Here is a 16,044-nt window from a genome sequence, read left to right on the forward strand (position 1 = left end):
CCTCTTAGTTTTCATCCCCTTTTCCCTGCACTCATCTCCTCAATATCTCACCCATTAAAAATGACAGTGGGGACTGGCAGGTGGAGAATGTGATGTTAAAGAGAGAGTCACAAGTCCCCTTAAATGTCAAACCCCAACCATACATGCATTCCTTCTCCACACATATTTCCCCACACTCGAAAAAGCAACAGCTCTCCCATGTACCACATTCTAGGGCACCCTGTGATCACATAACAACAGAGGTCTCCCAAGTGCAACGTACCAGAGAATGGGTTGTTCCCTCCTCTGATGAGGTGGGAGCATCCCGACAGGCAGCTTTGCACAAAAAATCCTGTTTTAGCCTATATGGGGCTGACAGGTAGGGAAAAATGGAAATCTAAATTCCCTCAGTCCGGATTATCCTCTTTTGTAGCATCCTTGATTAGATCACAGCTGGAGAAATAAGGGTGTGACTTGCCCAGACTGTAAGACTCCCGGCCAGAGTTGGTGACTAATAGTACAGAGCTATAGGTTAGTGTGTGGTTGTTGTTGTTTGTAAACTGTGTCAGGTTAGGTAAAGTAATTCTAATCCTAATTTTGAGATACCTCAGATGAGCCCCAAATATCTTAAAGTGTGACTAAAAATACTCAAAATAAAGTTGCTCTTCTACTTAAAAATAGGCTACATGAGAGTTTTAGAAAAGGCAGCCATGTTTGGCCTGGAGAATACACCCAAAATATGTTGGTATCTGCAGTTCCTTTCATACTTCTCTCCCTATAATTCTGGATTGCCAAAAAAATTAGGAATCACTGGCCTGAGGTTTCCAAAGTTAGGGTCTATCCCTTTGCCAAGTGACAGCCACAAAATAAACATTGTATCACACCCCATCTAAACAAAGGATAAAGATAAACTAAAAAAGAAATATCTAGTAATGTGCTCTGTGACCTTGAGCAACAGCTGTCCCCTTTCTGGGCCTTCTAATTTAATCCAGAAGACCATAAGCTCTAACACCCAGCCCAAAAATGATCTGACCAGACACAGGTCAAACCCCACCCCAAGCCACCTGGAGATTTTACTATTCACGAGGCTTGGCTCCTCCCACTTCCCTTTCAATCCCTTGGTTAAATAGCTTCCCCTCTAATGCTTTTGCCCTGGAAGCAGCACGTCCCAACTCCAGCCAGAAGCAGCTCACCCCAGCATGAGAGCTGCCACCCTCCTTGTGGCCAAGGCAGCAAGCCTTCGCCTTAGCCTCCTGCTTCTGCTTTCCTTCTGGCTGGACCGAGGTGTGGGAGCCAAGGAGCTGAGGTTTGTGACATTGGTGAGTAGACTTTCCTCATTGCTTTTCCCTTAAAATTGTTACCAGCAGGGGCTGAAAACCAAGTGTCAGGTTTCATTTTACCCTAATGTAGTCTCCTGAAGACCAAACTCAGAAAGCAAGTTTTGCAAGTTCCTCATAATGAAGAGCGAACATGTCCTGACAAAAGCCTGTTTGGTTTGGTTTTTACTTCGCCAATGTTATTTACCTATTCACTTACTTTACAACTGCCTTGAATGTAGATTCCTTTTGACAGCTACTCGAGGCCAGGAGACACCTCCTCTAGGTCTGTTTAGCACCAGAATCTAAACTGGCTTCATTCAATTTAATGATTATTTGTTGCCAAGCCAAAAAACCGTCATTTTCTGAATTAAGTAGCCCCTTCCCTTTTTCCTGATATATTTATAAGCAGTCTTTGAAGCATAAAAGTAAAACTAAACTCGAGTTGTAGGATGACTTCCTGAAACATAGATTTGGTTGACCATTAAAATCATGTTTTCCCCCACCCATGGTATGTGTGACAAGTTAGGAAAGGGGGGATGGGGCAGCTACTGTATATTGTCAAGGAAGGAAAATATACTGTTAGCATCGCCTTAAAAAATAGATAGGGAGAGAGTTTGCAAAGTAAAGGGGATTTACTACTTTACTAACTGTCTTGGAATTAATTCCTTTATATCTCTCACTTTCTGTCATGGTCTTTGATTCTCTCTGTTTCTCTATTTCTCTTTTTTCTGTTTCACTCGCTGTCTGTCTCTGCCTCTGACCCTCTCCTTGCAATTTGCAGGCTTTCTTGATCTCTTTTTCTTCATCACATTTTTTCATTTGATAGAGTGAAAGTATGCTGATAAGTACATTTTCTTTCTGAAAGAATATCCAAAATTTATTTTTATAATTTCAAGGAAAGTCAACTTTTACTTAAAAATTAAACATGAAGTTCTTATTTTTCTCAGCTTGCTGTACTCAGACTCCTTTCTTTACCTTCTAAAGAAAAATTTCATAACCATATGTTTATGCAAATCATGATTTTTAGTCCAATAAATCTTTACTAGGTCATGAGCCAACAATGAGAGAGAGAGAGAGACCAGAGAAATATATCATCAATTTATTTATGAATGATTCACCAGCTGTCAGACTTCTGTGTTAAAAAAAAAAAAAAAAGCTGTAGAACACTGTGTACTTTATATAGGGAAATCCATGTGAGTTAGACTTTTACTTATATCAGTGTGTTCCTTGCAAACATGTGCATTAAGCAAGTGTAGGGACTCTGCAGGAATTGTACTGTCAACACCATGACAAGCTGGTTGAGGGGTAATCCTCTTTGGGATAGTACAGTGAACTCTCAGCTAACTGCATCTGGTCCATTCTCTCCTCCATGTTTTACAACAGCTCAGGCTGACTTCCCTTGGCTACCAAACTGTTGTGGGTTTCCTTTCTCCCTCTCCACTCTCAGTTAGCATGTGTTCAGGGACTACAAGTTAATACTAAGTTAATACCTAAGAAATACCTTACAAAGGTAACTCTCTAGGAACTAAAAAATTTAACAATTACCACACATGACTAATGTTAACAATTTTTCCTACCTCAACTTTCTTCCATTAGTGGTAGATTAAGGGCAACTTAATACATCTTTCTTTGCCGGAAGATACCACTGTCTTCTTTTTACTGATTACAGAGAATATCTGACTATAAATGGTTCAATTATATACCCAGGAAATTCCCTAGAAAATTATTAGGAGAACAAGAATAAAAGAAAGGTACCTCTGATTAAAGTGATAATATTAATGACAATAACAAATAGTTAATTAAATGCTTACTATGTGCCAGGCACTGTTCTGAAATTTCAATGGATTATGTTACATTATCCTCCCAACAACCCTATAAAATAGGGTTACCAGAAAACACAGGATACCCAATTAAATTTGAACTTCAGATAAACAGCAAATAATTTTTTAGTATGCATATGTTTCCATGCAATATTTGGGCATGCTGCATTTTTGTTTGCTAAATCTGGAAACCATTCTATAATGTTTTTGTAAAAACCTTATTAACCCTATTAACCCTGTTTTATAGATGAAGGAATTGAGGCACAAAGAGATTAAGCAACTTGCTCATGGTCACACAGCTAGGATTTGAACCCAGGCTGTATGATCCCAGAAGCCTGCCCTTAATCACTAGACACATTCTGTTCCTGCTGTGTGTGCCTAACCCAGCACATGAAGCTGAGGCTTCTCCATCCAGTGTATTGGTTTCACTCATAGTCAGCAAGTGGTTTCCTTGTTTTTCTACTGTGATACAAAAAAAAAAACAAATCTTCCCCGGTTCTGAAAAACTGTTCTTGGCAGAAAGAGCAGGAAACTGTCCAGTTCTTTTTCTCTCTCATGAACAGAGTCACCACATGCTCTTTTGAAACAGGTTCACCAATGTACATCCATTGGAATGCTAGTTTGACAAGTTAACAGGTGTTTCAATAGTCAGATCAGATTGGAGAAGAAAACGTGGGTTAAAATGTTTTTAAAGGTCTCTTAAATGCAGAACTTTTCAGTCTTTAATATTCTAATATGTACTGTGGCTTTCAAGGAAAGGATCTAGTAAATTATATTTCCTAAATTTTGACTACAGAACACACCTCCTCTTTTTTTCCATAATGTCTCATAGAAAACCCTTAGAGAATTGCTGTTTTATAATTTATAAAGAGAATAATAAGTATGGTGAGTCTCAAGGTACCCATCAACCAGGTTCAGTAATTATCACTCATGGCCAACCTTGTTTCATCTATATGCTGATGCACTCCTAATGGACTTTTAAAAAGTAATCCCATACATCATTATTCCATCCATAAATAGGGAAATGCCATTTTAAAGCATTCTCTCTCCCCTAAGCCAGGAAAAACCACAAGTTCAGGTGATCTCAAAGAGAAAAATTCCTTCTCATTCTACCTGGGTTTTACAAAGAAAGGGATGATAAGTCACAAAGTCTCATTCTTCGTGGTTAACCATGCAAAATTTCTGCTCAAGTAATAGAATAGCCTTGATGGAAATAGCCTCCAAATCTTCAGCACATCATCTCTATACTGGGATGGGTAACTTCCATACTGTGGTTAGGTAAACTCAAATGGTTCTGGCCACCACACACTTCCAGGGATGGCAGACCTTCTGGGTTCTTCCTCAATCCTCCTAGGAAAGCAAAAGATTGACAATTTACTGCTCAGGCTGGCAGTCTAATACTGTTACCAGTTTTCTAATGTTATGTGCTAAAATAAAAGTTCAAAGCCATACCTAGGAAAATATTGAACTTTCATTAATTCAAGTTCTAGCATCATTTACCAGGTGTAGGACTGAGAACAGGTCACTTAATCCATCTGAGCCTCAAATTTCCTAAACTTAAAGTTGGGGATAATGATCATAACTATAATTTCTATTTCACAAAGTTGTCTTTAGTTTCAAATGGCATGATATACTTATGTAAGTGTGAACCATGATACAAATGTAAGGTGCTGCTGTTAGTCACCAGTCTAAAACAGAAACTTTCCAACTTTTTGGATAAAATCTAGGTAAGCCTTAATTATTCATTTTTTAAATTGTGGTAAAATACGCAGGACATAAAATTTTCCACTTTAACCATTTTAAGTGTACAGTTCAATTGCATTAGGTGTATTCACATTGTTGTGTTACCATTAAAACTATCCATCTCCAGAATTCCCTTCATCTTGCAAAACTGGAACTTCGTAACTATTAAACAGCAATACCCCAGCCTCCTCCCCCTCAGCCCCCACAATCACCATTCTACTTCCTGACTCTATGAATTTGACTACTTCACATACCTTGTGTAAGTGGAATCATACAGTACTTGTCTTTTTGTGACTGGCTTATTTTACTTAATGTCCTTAAGGTTCTACATGATCCTTCATTATTTTTCAGCAAAGAAAACAAGGTATTAGATATCATGTCCTCTAGAACCACAGGCTAACAGCTTACCTTGTTTGTACTCAAGTCTCCCTCACCTGTGAATTCTAATGTATTTTTGTCTTGGGGGAGACACACATCTGTGTGTAAGTACGGCTTGAGGAGGGGAGAAGCTGGAAGGGAGAATAGAGAGTGGATAATACCACAGGTCAGGAAAAGCACAGTGAAGACCTGAGTTGGATCAGAAAGCAGTAGAATTGGAAAAAAAAAAAAAAGAGTTTCTTTTAAAAATTGTGAGGGCAGAAGAATCCCTGTGGATTGACTGTGGATATTAAGGAAGAGAAAGAAGTCAAAATGACCCTGTTTTCTAATTTTGGTTGTTGGAAAAATGATGAAGCCATGAGATAGGGTACGTGAAAGGCATTAAACATTTGAACTTCTTAAAAAAAAATATGAGAGGGAATTCCCTGGCGGTCCAGTGGTTCGTACTCAGTACTTTCTCTGCTGGGGCCCTAGGGTTCAATCCCTGGTTGAGGAACTAGGATCCCACAAGGCACGCGACGCCAGCAAAAAAATAAATAAAAAGAAAAAGAAGAAGAAGAAACGAAATGAGGGATATAAACATCAAAGAAATTTATAATATTATGTATTACACAATACCATACAGCACAGTGGTTAAAAGTACAGGCTTATGAATCAGGCCACCGGGGTTTGAATACCAGCTCAACCTTTTCCAAGCTGTGTGACTTTGGATGAGTAACTTAACCTACCTGTGTCTCAGTTTCCTCATCAGTAAAAATGGGGATAATAGTGCTTCATGGAGTTATTGTGAGGCTTAACTGATTTAATACACAAAAGTACTTAGAAGCCTATCTGGTAAATGCCTAAAACATTGTAACCATTGTGTTGTGTTGACTATAAACAGTCACACAATTATCTTGTGTATCTTTTATAATGTTCACATAACCAGTTAATTAAAATGTCAATTTTTTTCTGTTTATTTCTTTTATTCTCAAAGGATGAAGTATTTTCATGTCTTTTTTCGTTTAAAATTGATCAGTTTTCTTCCCAGCTTTGGGCCCCTGGCACAATAAAAACTGGAAAAATATATATATTTGAAACGTGACAAGAAGTTAAACAGATTTTACTCATTTCAACCATTGTTTGACTTACTAATCGGCTGATTTACTGGTACTTCTTAACTTTTGGCTAGAATAGATTACTGATTGCCCTTTTATTTGCCTTCATCTTCATTGTTGTTTGAACAGTACCTTTGAACACAGACAGAAACTTCTCAAGTCCTATAAACCTCTTTTTCACTTCTATTAAAATAAGAATTACAGTTACAGCTACCATACTGTAAGCATCCACTAGATGCCAGGCTCTTTACATTTTGTATTTTGAATCTTCCAAATGACCCAGTAAGGCATGTGACATTGTCTTGTTATTACATAACAGTAATGGAAAGGAGCTGTGGTATACTGGGTGCTGTAACTCTCTGGTGGCACATCTCCAACTTGTGGACTGGCTTATAAAAGACGTACCAGATAAAACTCTCCCCTGGAAACCAAAAACCAGGGTTCTTGCCTCAGTTCACAAACAGCCCTTCAATCTCTCTCCCCTGCACTGTGGCTCCCTAATCGCCAGGGCCAAAGAGCAGCGAAGCCATCCATGGGGACCTACAGGTCTTTCAGAGACATTTGCTGGACAGACCACTGTGCACTGAGGGTTGGTGCTGGGACAAGTAGGGGGTCACTTCAGTTTACTTACACAGGGTTCTCCCACTTTTATGCTAATGCATTTTGCAAACTTTCAATGTGGTGAACAGATCAGGGACATTATATTGGGCTCATGTCATTTCAGTCAGCCAGCTTGCCACCATGGGCTCTTGAAAGCTTTCAAAGTTCCCTAAATCCAAAGGAAGAATTAGTTTTTCTTTTCAGTCAGGGAAATAAAAGTGGGGGAGAGATGATTAGAAATTAATAGAAATATTTCCTGAAGGAGAAATATTTCCCTTTGCTCAACTGGTAGTTCTTATTTGCCCTAATATGCTGCCCACTGTTGCCAGCAGGAAAGGCATACAGCAAGTAGCTAAGTTAAGGCCTGAATAATATTTATAAAAACAACAACCAAAATAATAGTAACACACATAATAACAAATCTCATGTACTGAGTGCATCCTATGTGTTCAGTACTATGATGATGGCTTTGCATATATTACACATTTAATTCTCATGATCCTCCTGCATAGGAAACAGTGGTTTTCTCATTTTACAGCGAGGGAAATCGAGACATGCAAAAGTTTAAGTTAAATCGTTTTCCCAGGATCATCTGGCAAGGTGTTGAACTCAGGTCTAACCGACTCAAGCCCAGAGCTTTTCTGAGACGTCATGCAGTTCCACTCAATATAACACATAGTTTCATCCCTGCCCTCTCCTGTAGGCCTCTGTATTCTCCTATGCCCTGGATACCTCTCATTAGCATGCCAGGCCTTTCGGCCTTCCTCATGGTGAGTGCAGGGCATATTCCTACCCTGAGTCCTTTCACAGCTAGTCGGCTTCCCTTCTTACCTCTGAAGTGGCATTCATTTACTTGACTCATTCATTTCTACCCGAACTCTTTCACTTTTTAATTCTCTTTACTAACAGAGTTATTTCTCAGTTCCTAAAAGAAGAAAATAAAATAAACTTTGATTCATGGCAAGGTTTAGTGCATCAAGAGATTTTTCATAAGCATACCTAACAAAATAAGGAGTGGAGTTTAATGACACGAGCAAAGGTCCCTTTTAGAATTTCCAGAATCATCCCAAAGTTGTGTGATGTGTCTTGAATTCCAAACCTGGAAGGATGACATGATGGTTTATTGGACTCCCATCTAATCTAGGGGCAGACTCATTGTTCTAGAAGCAAAGTCACAAATGCAGGGCATAAGAGGAAAGATAAGAGAGTGAGGGCTTCCCTGGTGGCGCAGTGGTTGAGAATCTGCCTGCCAATGCAGGGGACACGGGTTCGCGCCCTGGTCTGGGAAGATCCCACATGCCACGGAGCAACTGGGCCCGTGAGCCACAATTACTGAGCCTGCGCGTCTGGAGCCTGTGCTCCGCAGCAAGAGGGGCCACGATGGTGAGAGGCCCGCGCACCGCGATGAAGAGTGGTCCCCACTTGCCGCAACTAGAGAAAGCCCTCGCACAGAAACGAAGACTCAACACAGTCATAAATAAATAAATAAATAAAAGAACGTGAATTTCTAAAAAAAAAAAAAGAGAGTGAAATAAAGGAGGAAAAAAAGAGCACACACAGCACACCTTGATAATAAGTAGGGATGAAAACTCAAAGCCCTTGTGAAATGAGAAGATTGGAAAGAAAGCCATTATGTACCTAGAGGTAGCTGGACCCAACCCAAGATTCATTCATTCATTAAAACAAAGCACATTGTGTGTGTACTTACTCTGTGTCTGACACTGTTTTGGGGATAAAGCAGTGTCCATGACAGCAAAGATTCTGCTTTCAAGAAGTTTACGGGGAGAGGAAGCCAGATACTTAAAAACACATGCACACACACAATTTTAAAAAAACAAGAAAATATCAAGGAAAAAATGAAACCACGTGATGAGAAAGAGATGGAGCAGGCATTACTTGATACTAGGTGGTCAAGAGAGGCCTCTCTGCAGAGGTTGCCTTTTCAGGACAAACCTGAATTCAGTGACCGAGTGAAAGTGCCAGGAGATGCAGAAGCAGGACATCCCAGGCATATTGAACATGAAGGCCCTGAGGCTGGAACACACGATGTATTGGATAGAACAGCAGAGGGTCCTTTGGTTAAGTGTGCTTAGCAAGAATGTAAGGGGGGCTTCCCTGGTGGCGCAGTGGTTGAGAGTCTGCCTGCCAGTGCAGGGGACGCGGGTTCGAGCCCTGGTCTGGTAGAATCCCGCGTGACGCGGAGCGGCTGGGCCCGTGAGCCTCAGTTGCTGAGCCTGCGCGTCTGGAGCCTGTGCTCCGCAGCGGGAGAGGCCGCGATGGTGAGAGGCCCACGCACCGCGATGAAGAGTGGCCCCCACTTGCCACAACTGGAGAGGGCCCTCGCACAGAAACGAAGACCCAACACAGCCATAAATAAATAAATAAATAAACTCAAAAGTTAAAAAAAAAAAAAAAGAATGTAAGGGGAGAACATGGCGGTGGGCAGGGCTATATCGGGTAGGGTCTAGTGAGCCATTGTAAGGACTTTGGATTTTATGCAAAGAGTAATGGGAAATGATATAATGTCTGACAGTGAGGGGGAATAAATTAAACAAGACTGGCCACACATGAGTTGATCATTTTTGGAGCAAATGGTGAACTCACAGGGGCTCATTATAAAAATCTCTATTTTTTTATATCTTTCTAATTTTCTGCAAAAAAAAAAAAATGTAATAGAATGAGAGGACATTAGAGAGTTCTAAGCAATCAAGAGACTATTCTGATTGACATTTTAAAAAGAGCACTTGACTGTTGCCAGGGAAGGGGGACTGGACATCATGTCCTCCAGTCATCAGGGCCTCCACATCCTACACAGTGCACCAAATCTGGTTAGCAGGCTCGATGGAGCGGGATCAGTCACATGGGTACCAAACCGTCGTTCTTTCTAAAAAGTTACCTGTGATTTAAAAGGGTGAAGTGAATGTGATGTGGTGGGGAAAACAATGGGCTAGCAATCATGGGAAGCAGGAGATCTGCATGGCTAACTCCATCTCTTTGAGCCTCAGTTTCCTTATTTTTTCAGTGTAGCAATAGTGCTGACCTGTCCTCACAGAGTTGTAAGAATTAAAAGAGATGGCAGGTTGTACAAAACCATGGAGGGTAGCACAGACATAAGTGGTTGTTATTATCTTGGATGTCTTCCTTTTGCAATTACCACCAGTACTGCAAATAGTCCTACTGCTAATAATATAGTCTTAGATTTCTAAAGGATTTGTTGGAGTGGGATTGCTGGACTGAGAACAGAGGTTATAAATATGGCAGGAAAGCAGTTAAGAAGATTGCCCTGCACAGACTTAAAAAAATGCCTGGGCATAGTCCAAAGGCTCCAGCTAAACTGGAGAGATTTCAGAAGCTCAAGAATGCTACCTACGTGTGTTTGAAGGCACAGGCGCGTGAGCACACACAAACACATTTTGATTTCTAGCACTGGAGGTGGGAGATGGTTTATTAAGTGTTTCTGTGGAACACCCCTTCCATAGAGTTCATAGCATGTTTGAGCCACTACCTCAGAAGCCCTGAAAACCTATGGAAATGTAGGGAAGTACAATTATTCCTGACCTGTAAAAACAGAGCAGGAAAGTTTGCCCATGTCCCATGGTTTTGTTCCAGCTCTGCTCTTTAAAACATTCCTCTAAGGGGACGGCACTTGTTTTTCTCCCCAGGCCATGCTGTCATTTAGTTGCATAACCTCAGTTTTATCTTTTAAATAATGTTTGGGGATGTTTCTTACATCAAGGTTTTGGTTTCCTCTGATGCAACATAACCCTCCCCCTGCCACACACACACACACACAGCTTCCAATCTCAGTTTATAAAAAAGCCCCAGATCCCAGATTGTCCACTGGTGGGACACTGAGGGGTATGTTTGAGCAGAGAGAAGCGAGCCTCTGCATGGGTTCAGAAGCTGGTGTTGGACTCACACAGCCTGTATTTGCACCTCTGCTCTACCACTTACACACTGTGTGACCTTGGGCAGGTCACTTAACTAAAGTCAGTTTCCTGGCTTGTGAAATGAAGATAATGATAGTAACTGCTTTGTATAATTGATAAGAGGATTAAATGTATGAGAAGCACTTAGCACAGCTTCTAGGACAAAGCAAGCCTTCAAAAAGTATTGAGGGGTTATTGTGGTTATAGGCTGGTAGGAAGTGTTGTAAATTATTTTACTACAATGCCTCTCATCCAACTTCTCTTTGGCTAACTCAGTGGCTCTCAACTAGGGGTAGTTTTGCCCCATATGGGACATTTGGCAATGTCTGGAGACTTTTCGATTGTCACAACTGGGCAATGTTACTGGCATCTAGGGGGCAAGGGCCTGGGACGCGGCTAAACATCCTACAATGCACAGGATAGCCCCCCACAGCCAAAATGTCAACAGTGCTGAGGTTGAGAAACCCTGGAAACTAAATGATGTGAGGTTTATAATTCAATGAAACCATTAATAACTTTAGTTACTCAGATCTGGGATCCGAAAAGTGTAAAAAGTGTTTTGATTGTAGAAAGAGAAGCACTAATGATTAGCCTTGACAATTTCTGATCAAGTCACCCCTAGTGGCTAGTAACTGTAGATGCTCATCAGAGAGTATGCAGCCTTTCTTCCAGCCATGAGGTGACCATTCATGACAATAATTCCTTACCTGACCAAAATAGTTTCTTAAGATTCACCACACCATTGTCCCTCTGTTTGCCATAGCCTATTCTACTGAGATTTCAATTTCTCACCAGTTCAGGGGGCCAAAAGATAAGTTTTATTCAGACACCAGAGACACCATTCCAAGTTTTAGAAGCCTCCCTCATTTTCCTGGAATCCCATCTCAAAGATGACTGAAGTCTGAGATCGTTCTAGGGACACTTCTGTGTCTGCTGCACTATTTTACAGGATTTAAAAAGAGTAAGCTCTTGGCTTTCTTTCCAATGGAGCACTCTAGCCAGGTAATAAGAGTGACAAGTGCAGGAAATTTCAGAGAATTCGAGTCGTTATGCAGCCCTCCTCTGTATTAAAAATATTTGCTGACATCAGTGCAGACTTCATCTTGTATTTATTGAGTTTTTCTTTCCTTATCTTTTGCTTATAAAATAGCTTTGTGTTTGGTTTGGTATTCTATTCAGAAAGCATAGTAGAATCAAAGAACCAAGGTTGCAAAAGTATAGACGACTCTCCCCAAAGAGTAAAATGTGCAATCAAAAAAGCACAATGTTGCTTAGATAGCCTCAACCACCAGAGGGCAGACAGCAGAAGCAAGAAAAACTACAATCCTGCAGCCTGTGGACCAAAAACCACAGTACAGAAAGATAGACAAGATGAAAAGGCAGAGGGCTATGTACCAGATGAAGGAACAAGAAAAAACCCCAGAAAAACAATTAAATGAAGTGGAGATAGGCAACCTTCCAGAAAAAGAATTCAGAATAATGATAGTGAAGATGATCCAGGACCTCGGAATAAGAATGGAGGCAAAGATTGAGAAGATGCAAGAAATGATTAACAAAGACCTAGAAGAATTAAAGAACAAACAAACAGAGATGACCAATACAATAACTGAAATGAAAACTACACTAGAAGGAACCAATAGCAGAATAACTGAGGCAGAAGAACGGATAAGTGACCTGGAAGACAGAATGGTGGAATTCACTGCTGTGGAACAGACTAAAGAAAAAAGAATGAAAAGAAATGAAGACAGCTTAAGAGACCTCTGGGACAACATTAAACGCAACAACATTCACATTATAGGGATCCCAGAAAGTGAAGAGAGAGAGAAAGGACCAGAGAAAATATTTGAAGAGATTATAGTCGAAAACTTCCCTAACATGGGAAAGGAAATAGCCACCCAAGTCCAGGAAGCGCAGAGAGCCCCATACAGGATAAACCCAAGGAGAAACACGCCGAGACACATAGTAATCAAAGTGGCAAAAAATAAAGACAAAGAAAAATTATTGAAAGCAGCAAGGGAAAAACGACAAATAACATACAAGGGAACTCCCATAAGGTTAACAGCTGATTTCTCAGCAGAAACTCTGCAAGCCAGAAGGGAGTGGCATGATATACTTAAAGTGATGAAAGGGAAGAACCTACAACCAAGATTACTCTACCCAGCAAGGATCTCATTTAGATTTGATGGAGAAATCAAAAGCTTTACAGACAAGCAAAAGCTAAGAGAATTCAGCACCACCAAACCAGCTCTACAACAAGTGCTAAAGGAACTTCGCTAAGTGGGAAACACAAGAGGAGAAAAGGACCTACAAAAACAAACCCAAAACAATTAAGAAAATGGTCATAGGAACATACATATCGATAATTACCTTAAACGTGAATGGATTAAATGCCCCAACCAAAAGACATAGACTGGCTGAATGGATACAAAAACAAGACCCATATATATGCTGTCTACAAGAGACCCACTTAGACCTAGGGACACATACAGACTGAAAGTGAGGAGATGGAAAAAGATATTCCATGCAAATGGAAATCAAAAGAAAGCTGGAGTAGCTATACTCATATCAGATAAAATAGACTTTAAAATAAAGAATGTTACAAGAGACAAGGAAGGACACTACATAATGATCAAGGGATCAATCCAAGAAGAAGATATAACAATTATAAATATATATGCACCCAACATAGGAGCACCTCAATACATAAGGCAACTGCTAACAGCTATAAAAGAGGAAATTGACAGTAACACAATCATAGTGGGGGACTTTAACACCTCACTTACACCAATGGACAGATCATCCAAAATGAAAATAAATAAGGAAACAGAAGCTTTAAATGACACAATAGACCAGATAGATTTAATTGATATATATAGAACATTCCATCCAAAAACAGCAGATTACACGTTCTTCTCAAGTGCGCACAGAACATTCTCCAGGATAGATCACATCTTGGGACACAAATCAAGCCTCAGTAAATTTAAGAAAATTGAAATCATATCAAGCATCTTTTCTGACCACAACGCTATGAGATTAGAAATGAATTACAGGGGAAAAAACGTAAAAAAGACAAACACATGGAGGCTAAACAATACGTTACTAAATAACCAAGAGATCACTGAAGAAATCAAAGAGGAAATAAAAAAATACCTAGAGACAAATGACAATGAAAACACGACGACCCCAAACCTATGGGATGCAGCGAAAGCAGTTCTAAGAGAGAAGTTTATAGCTATACAAGCCTACCTAAAGAAACAAGAAAAATCTCAAGTAAACAATCTAACCTTACACCTAAAGAAACTAGAGAAAGAAGAACAAACAAAACCCAAACTTAGCAGAAGGAAAGAAATCATAAAGATCAGAGCAGAAATAAATGAAATAGAAACAAAGAAAACAATAGCAAAGATCAATAAAACTAAAAGTTGGTTCTTTGAGAAGATAAACAAAATTGATAAACCATTAGCCAGACTTATCAAGAAAAAGAGGGAGAGTACTCAAATCAATAAAATCAGAAATGAAAAAGGAGAAGTTACAACAGACACTGCAGAAATACAAAGCATCCTAAGAGACTACTACAAGCAACTTTATGCCAATAAAATGGACAACCTGGAAGAAATGGACAAATTTTTAGAAAGGTATAACCTTCCAAGACTGAACCAGGAAGAAACAGAAAATATGAACAGACCAATCACAAGTAATGAAATTGAAACTGTGATTAAAAATCTTCCAACAAACAAAAGTCCAGGACCAGATGGCTTCACAGGTGAATTCTATCAAACATTTAGAGAAGAGCTAACACCTATCCTTCTCAAACTCTTCCAAAAAGTTGCAGAGGAAGGAACACTCCCAAACTCATTCTATGAGGCCACCATCACCCTGATACCAAAACCAGACAAAGATACTACAAAAAAAGAAAATTACAGACCAATATCACTGATGAATATAGATGCAAAAATCCTCAACAAAATACTAGCAAACAGAATCCAACAACACATTCAAAGGATCATACACCACGATCAAGTGGGATTTATCCCAGGGATGCAAGGATTCTTCAATATACGCAAATCAATCAATGTGATACACCATATTAACAAATCGAAGAATAAAAACGATATGATCATCTCAATAGATGCAGAAAAAGCTTTTGACAAAATTCAACACCCATTTATGATAAAAACTCTCCAGAAAGTGGGCATAGAGGGAACCTACCTCAACATAATAAAGGCCATATATGACAAACCCACAGCAAACATCATTCTCAATGCTGAAAAACTGAAAGCATTTCCTCTAAGATCAGGAACGAGACAAGGATGTCCACTCTCACCACTATTATTCAACGTAGTTCTGGAAGTCCTAGCCACGGCAATCAGAAGAAAAAGAAATAAAAGGAATACAAATTGGAAAAGAAGAAGTAAAACTGTCACTGTTTGCGGATGACATGATACTATACATAGAGAATCCTAAAACTGCCACCAGAAAACTGCTAGAGCTAATTAATGAATATGGTAAAGTTTCAGGATACAAAATTAATGCACAGAAATCTCTTGCATTCCTATACACTAATGATGAAAAATCTGAAAGAGAAATTATGGAAACACTCCCATTTACCATTGCAACAAAAAGAATAAAATACCTAGGAATAAACCTACCTAGGGAGACAAAAGACCTGTATGCAGAAAACTATAAGACACTGATGAAAGAAATTAAAGATGATACCAACAGATGGAGAGATATACCATGTTCTTGGATTGGAAGAATCAACATTGTGAAAATGAGTATACTACCCAAAGCAATCTACAGATTCAATGCAATCCCTATCAAATTACCAATGGCATTTTTTACAGAGCTAGAACAAATCATCTTAAAATTTGTATGGAGACACAAAAGACCCCGAATAGCCAAAGCAGTCTTGAGGCACTTTGTGTTCACTTTGTTATAAAGCAGAAACTAACACAGCATTGTAAAACAATTATACTCTAATAAAGGTGTTTAAAAAAAAGCACGATGACATGCATACAAATCCAGTAGGATGTTCTTAAATTGTTGAAAATTAGATTTTCTAATCTTCCACTGGCAAGTCCTTTATCCCTAACCTCCTAAAAACTAATAAATCATTGGCTCAAGATGGTCACAAATTGTATGTAGCATTTAAAAGCCACTATTATTATATGTTAAAAAG

The 16,044-nt window shown here is 39.4% G+C and overlaps 1 protein-coding gene across 2 annotated transcripts in view; it reads left to right on the forward strand.

The window, feature by feature from the left end:
• Window positions 1-1,162: 1,162 nt before the first annotated feature.
• The window catches only part of ACP3 (acid phosphatase 3), a 37,727-nt gene continuing 22,845 nt past the window's right edge, over window positions 1,163-16,044 (forward strand). For both annotated transcript variants that reach the window (XM_068547311.1, XM_068547312.1), the window contains exon 1: window positions 1,163-1,298. In XM_068547311.1, coding sequence (XP_068403412.1) covers window positions 1,179-1,298 — 120 coding nt within the window. In that variant the 5' untranslated portion in view covers window positions 1,163-1,178. The remainder of the gene's footprint in view (window positions 1,299-16,044) is intronic.

The sequence above is a fragment of the Eschrichtius robustus genome, chromosome 6 (genome assembly GCF_028021215.1).
Source record: "Eschrichtius robustus isolate mEscRob2 chromosome 6, mEscRob2.pri, whole genome shotgun sequence".
Classification (NCBI taxonomy): domain Eukaryota; kingdom Metazoa; phylum Chordata; class Mammalia; order Artiodactyla; family Eschrichtiidae; genus Eschrichtius; species Eschrichtius robustus.